A 6,419-nucleotide genomic window follows, 5' to 3' on the forward strand; every position below is an offset into this window, starting at 1 on the left:
ATTAAAAAATTTACATATGATGTTCCATCTACAAACATAAATTTACATATGTTGTTCTACCGATAAACATAAATTTAAGTATCTTAATCCATAAAAAAATAAATTTACATCGAAAATATAAACAAATATAAATTTACGTGTTTCACAATTATGTTTGACCAAACATAACGAACATAAAATAATAAACATATAAAAAAACTTTTTTTTAGTGAATAATATATATAATTTAAAATGTGAAAACTAAATTCTAAATTAGGAATATATAAAAATCATCACACATAATTATTCTTATTTAAATAATAGAACCATGATTTATTTCAAAACATGAGAATACACCTCCCATTATGTGTAAATATTCCCTCACCATTAAACATTTTCTAACACTTATCTGTCTTTATTTTCCTTACTAACATAAGGTTTGTGCTCATGATTTTCCTTTGGGTTATGAGCATAAGCGAATGCAGGAAGATAGTTTCCCTCAGCGATTAAACATGGTCAGAGTTTCTCCAAATTCGTGCAAGGATGCTACCAATGATTGACTGACACACAGTTGAAACAGCAGCAGGTACAGCAGCCAGGGGATCCCCAAAGTGCTTCATTGCCAAAACAACCCCAAGAATTGAGTTCTACAAAATCCCATCAAATAACAGTCATCATAAATGAAATGGTTTTTATTCCTAGAAGATGAATTTAAACTTGATTTATTTTTATAAAATTAGTTTGTAAAGAAAGAATTTGATGGTGTTTTAAGGAAGGATCGATCGGAAATGGAATTTAAACGTAACTTAATTATCTTTATAAAATCTATTTATAAAATAAAAATTACATAATATGACTTAATGCTTCACAAATGGTAATGGACAATTATTTTTCATTAACTTGAGATGTTATTAAAAGGGACATAAACTTTATACCTTCATGCCAACCTGAGTGGATATGGTTCGTGATGATGACAAATCTAGCCCAATCAATCTTGCAAAAACGTAGCCAAAGAAAAAGCCAGAAGCATGAAGAACAAAGGTGGCTAAAATAACTTCTCCACCACACACAAGGATTGCTGAAGAACTCTGAGCAATAGCATTTCCACATAAAATTGCCACACTTGTTACTGCAAACGGTGGCATCATCGGAGAGACAACTTTCACAGTTGGTTTCAAAAACTGATTCAGAAATGCACCAGCCAGCACAGGAACAAGAACAACCTGTTGAGAGACACAAAGTAACAATCACAAAGAGCATTTGCAACATAGTTTTAAACAAAGACAACATTGATTAACATGAGAGAGTTAAGGCTTTTACTTGCAATGTTGAAACCAATAACCCAGATGCATCCACTGTCACAAATTTACCAGCAAGTTTTGCTGTCACAAAAGGAGTCATCATCTGCAATATTTAATATTCAGTTTTAAACATGAAACAAAATCAAATGTATAATTGTACAACATTGCAAGTATACATAGAAGACATGCCGTATAATTGTACAAACTGATCGTAAGAATTTCGAAAAACAAAATGTGAAAAACAAATTATTTTTATACAGTTTATAAATAAGTTAATTTTAATTTACAGTGAAATTAATTTATATTTTTGTACGTTAATTTTTATCTTGATTTCTTAATAATATTTATAAGCAAAATAATCGAAAATAAATTGATAAAATATTTGAAGTTATTAGGCTTTACAAGAGGGGGCTGCTGATGAGAAAACTTGGTCTGACAATGAAAAATTGATTGTATTATGTCTTTTTCTAGGGCCAGACAATATATCACTTGAGTCTTACAATTTTTTTTATTCATAAATAATTTAAGACCTTAATCATAAATAAAGATTATAAAAGTAAATAACTTATCTAAATATGTGTTTTATAATATTTTTATAAGTTAAAATATTTTTTTACCTTAAATTTTGTCAACTTTTACCATATCAATCATAATTTTATTTTTGTATTTAAATAAGTTTTAATTTTCGTTAATTTTGTCACTATTTTTATATAAAATAAGGATAAAAATATACTCTGATAATTCTTACAATAATATAATGCCCTGCCTACATTTAATTTGGTCAAAAATGGAAACCAAATTGCAATTGTAATAAAGTACAGACCGTTGCAGTTAAGGTGCTCGCAGTTGTGATTATTACAGACAGCGCCACATTTCCCCTGTCAAACATAAACACATTAATTGCGTCATCTCTGCTTCATCTATCATCAAATCAAACCCACAACTATTAATTCATTCCAATAACTCATCCATAATTTCATAAATAATAATACCGTGAAAGATACGTGATGATGTTACTGGAAGCCGCTGCAAGAAAAAAAAAATTAAAAATCATTTCATTTTTTATGAAAAATCTGCATAAATAATTTCACAAAATATAAACAATTCTAATAATATTATCTTGGATTTTTTTTTCAGATAAATTAAAATTCATATACCTCCTGGACAGCCACCAATTAATATTAAACCTGCTGCAAAATGTGGTGGGAGATTGAAAATTTTGCTTATGAGAATTCCAGTCAGTGGCATCACCTGAAAATGGTTAGCAATTCACACAAACATATCAAGAATACTGCTAGGAAGTCAATTTTAGTCTAATTTAAGATTATATATTGTAAAAATGTCTAAATTTTAGTTGATGTTTGATCTTTCATATAACGAGTGATCTTTCGTATAACCTGTTAATATATATATATATATATATATATATATATATATATATATATATATATATATATATTTATTTATTGAGTATGATATTAAATATTAATAAGTGATTCAATAATAATTTGATAGATGATAAAATAGATTTTGAATAATTCAAATATAAGAAGCTAAATTTAACACTAATTTAAGATTTACCCGTAAGATGAAATTTATATTCATTTATATGTTATAAATTCAAATATATTTTTTGTTTCTTTATTTTTATTGTTTTTGGTAAAACTTTTTTTTATGTATTTTAAATATTTTCAATTTGCTTTCACATCTTTTAAAAAAATAAGTTAATTTTGTTAAAGTGTTAGTAATACGTTACATGAATGACAAACTATATGTTATTTGTCGAAATTGACTTTTGACAACAATGATGAAACTGTACATAAATAATAAATGTCACGTATCTCATTACAAATTTGACATAATTAAAAAAATTAAATTGACTCATTTTTTAAAAAATAGTATCAATAAAATAATTTATAATAGTGAAATGAAACTAAAGGATATTATAAAAAACAAAATAAAAAAAATTATTTAACCTTTTGTTTTTTTCCAAATAACTAGATTTTCGTACCTATGTATTTTGCATAGGAATTTTAGTTTTATTTGATTTTACGATACTTTTAATAATTTTTATGAGTAATTAATTGAGTTTCCATTTTTAGATGGACAACTGATATTTGGAAGTATAATTAGCCTTTGATTAATATTTACATAATCATAAAAAGTAAAAATAATGACAGACAATAGAATAATTTAATTACAAATATTTAATTAAAGTACTTTAATTATCTATTCACACTCAAACCGTAATAATAATAATAATAATAATAATAATAATAATAATAATAATAATAATAATAATAATAATAATAATAATAATAATAACAATAATAATAATAATAATAATAACAATAATAATAATAATAATAATAATAGGCGTTATCATTAGGGATGTCAAAAAAATTTGTACCCATGGACATTCACAGATAAAATTCGTAACGGTTGAGAAATGAATATTATAAATGGATACTCGTGGATAATGGGTATGAGTATTTTTTATATCTGCATGTTAGCGGGGTGGGTATGGGTATTATAGTATCCGTACTCGTGGATACCCGTACCCGCTATACTCTAATTTAAATTTAAAAACATAAAAAAAATGTGATTAAAATATTAACATATTGATTTTGAATGAGTTATTTTTTTATTAATTAGTTTAAACAATATTATTTCTTTGTAAACTGTCATTCAATACTATTTAAATGGGTTATCCGGACTTTATTTGAAATTTATGAATGTTATATATTGTATTTTATTTGAATTTATGATTAAAATATGTCGTTAAATATTTATTTTTATTTTTTTTGTAAATACCTGCAGATATTAAAAAATTATATGGATACCCGCATAACAAATACCTGCACGGATATAGATACGGGTATAGGGCGAATATTTATGTAGCGGTTAGGGTATGGGGAAACTACTACCCGTACTATACACGCGTCATTGATATCCCTAATTATCACACCTTATCACACATGTACAACACTAGTCGAATACATGTGTTCGTATTTTTTCAAATATCTATAAATTATTTAAATTTTAAAAATAATAACTAAATAGATAAAATTGAAAAAATAAAAAATATAAATAATTATAGATAAAATAAATAATATTGTGTAAATATTTTTTATTGTGAATAATTATTTAAAATTAAAAAAATAATTATTAAAATAATAAATAATAAATAACTTTTTTATAATGAATAATTATTTAAAATCAGAAAATAGTTATTAAAATTATTAAACTAAATAATTTTTCATTATGAATAATTATTTAAATTTAAAAAATAATAATTAAAATATAAAATTGTAAAACAATAAAAGATTTTTCAAAAAATATATATTCTTTAATTAATTATTATTATCAAAAGTTTTGAATATAATAACTACGTGGTAATATCACACAATACAAAATCTAATAAAAGGAATTTTGTTGAATTAAAAGGCAGCTCAAATTCATAGTCAAATTTGGGGGTTCATCAAGCAATTCAATTTAGACGGTTTATGCATGAACCAATTCAATTTAATGCAAACAGTAACAATTGAAGCAAAAAAATTCGTAATATCACAAATGTCTGTATTAAAAAAAATGATCTTTTTTCTGAATTAAAATCCGATATAATGCAAACCAAACTAATTGTACTGTGTATCTATTGTAATAATTATTCAAGATATATATTTTTAAAACCATTCAATGCTTTTTTCATAATTAGACACTTTATGTTTCAGAACTCGTATGAACTATAAATTTACTTTGTATTTGCTCTTTGAAAATTTAAAAAATTATCTCCAACTCAGAATTTAAATCAATATTTAGAAACACGGTGAGAGTTATTTACAAAATCTAATGTTTGAGTTTGACCATGTTAGGCTAATTTATGGATTTTATAATTTTCTTTAACAATCATACACTCTTTAAAAACAATCGAAAACCAATTTAATTGAAACTAAACAAACAATTGAATCAGATTTCATTATGAAACCCATTAGATCATAATTAAAAAGCTAAAATCGAAACTATTGCGACTTTTTTGTTTCAAAATTAGTCATTTTAATTTGCCTATTTAAAAAATAAATAAATTTCAATCATTAAAATATAATAAATAACAGAGGGCGCGAAGCCAAAAACTGTAAAATCATTATGTATAAGTGAATTTAATATCTGTTTTAACAGTTTAAAAGTGTAGTAATTATGAACTGTTGTTGAAGAATTAAGTGGATGATACTAATCATATTATGAACTGATAAAACTCCAAATAATCACTGTGTGCAGATACTGACCGAATACTGAAGGGCAAAAGCATAGAGAACTTGCTTAGGCATGGCAAGTGCCCCACGAAGATCATCAATGGAGAGAGTCATGCCCATGCCAAGCATGACGATGTTGAGTCCCATAATTGTCAACTTGGGAGTGACCCAATTGAAGAAACTGGGTTTCATCAACCCCACAACACACCCAATTGAGACCCACAATGGAAATGCTGTTGAAAGAACCTCACTAGCCACCACAAGCCACTCCCCAACACCCCTATTTTCTTTTCCACCGTACATGTTCGACAAAATGCCACATCGAAGTGGACTCACTTTGGAACTGGACACTTTTGGTGTGCAAAGGTTTAGCAGTGGTTGAGGTTGGAAATTGCGCCTGAGTGTTATCCCAGAAGGTGGTGATCTGGGTTGAGTGAAAGCGTAGTAGGGAGGTTTTAGTCGAAGGGTTGTTTCAGGAAGATGGTTGGTGTGGGACTGCAGAGGATTAAATCCATGTACATGAAGACTGCATGCCATTGAAGCTTGCATTTTCTTTCTCTGGGTTGCTTGTTCCACACCCAACAAGGAAAGTTTGGGATGATGAATAAAGTGTTGCACAACCCAACTATTTAAAGTTGCGGATTAACGTTAGCAAATATATTTAATGAATAATACAATTGTTGAAATAGAAATATTTATGTACAGTTTTGATAGTTAATACTAACTTTTTTATGAAGATAATTAATAATAAGTAGTATGGCTTCATTTATTATATAGTGTTAGATCGAAATTCAATTGACCCTCGTATTTGGTTTTGATTGTGTATTTATAATCAAATGTAAAACGTAATTTTCTGTGTATTAATTAGACTATGTAATAATGTGAAGTA

The 6,419-nt window shown here is 26.3% G+C and overlaps 2 protein-coding genes across 2 annotated transcripts; both read right to left on the reverse strand.

Annotated features, from left to right (window-relative positions):
- Nucleotides 1-345: 345 nt before the first annotated feature.
- LOC114184638 (probable sodium/metabolite cotransporter BASS1, chloroplastic) lies at nucleotides 346-3,694 on the reverse strand. The gene is made up of 6 exons (XM_028071954.1): nucleotides 3,691-3,694; nucleotides 2,438-2,531; nucleotides 2,104-2,158; nucleotides 1,300-1,383; nucleotides 915-1,202; nucleotides 346-626 (listed from the first exon to the last, which is right to left on the reverse strand). Exons 1-6 carry the CDS (start codon nucleotides 3,692-3,694, stop codon nucleotides 486-488), a joined length of 666 nt encoding a protein of 221 aa, XP_027927755.1. The 3' UTR covers nucleotides 346-485.
- A 1,848-nt stretch (nucleotides 3,695-5,542) lies between these two features.
- Nucleotides 5,543-6,165, reverse strand: LOC114184639 (probable sodium/metabolite cotransporter BASS1, chloroplastic). Its single transcript, XM_028071955.1, has one exon. It carries the CDS (start codon nucleotides 6,077-6,079, stop codon nucleotides 5,543-5,545), a length of 537 nt encoding a protein of 178 aa, XP_027927756.1. The 5' UTR covers nucleotides 6,080-6,165.
- Nucleotides 6,166-6,419: the final 254 nt, after the last annotated feature.

The sequence above is a fragment of the Vigna unguiculata genome, chromosome 5 (assembly GCF_004118075.2).
Source record: "Vigna unguiculata cultivar IT97K-499-35 chromosome 5, ASM411807v1, whole genome shotgun sequence".
NCBI lineage: Eukaryota > Viridiplantae > Streptophyta > Magnoliopsida > Fabales > Fabaceae > Vigna > Vigna unguiculata.

What these genes read in the sequence shown, in the direction of transcription:
- LOC114184638 (XM_028071954.1), bottom strand. An exon ending in AATTGGTGGCTGTCCAGGAG is followed by an intron (nt 2,159 to 2,437) that starts GTATATGAATTT and finishes TATGTTTGACAG; the next exon opens with GGGAAATGTGGCGCTGTCTG. An exon ending in TATTGGTTTCAACATTGCAA is followed by an intron (nt 1,203 to 1,299) that starts GTAAAAGCCTTA and finishes GTCTCTCAACAG; the next exon opens with GTTGTTCTTGTTCCTGTGCT.
- LOC114184639 (XM_028071955.1), bottom strand. Translation starts at nt 6,079, where the DNA reads ATGCAAGCTTCAATGGCATGCAGTCTTCATGTACATGGATTTAATCCT.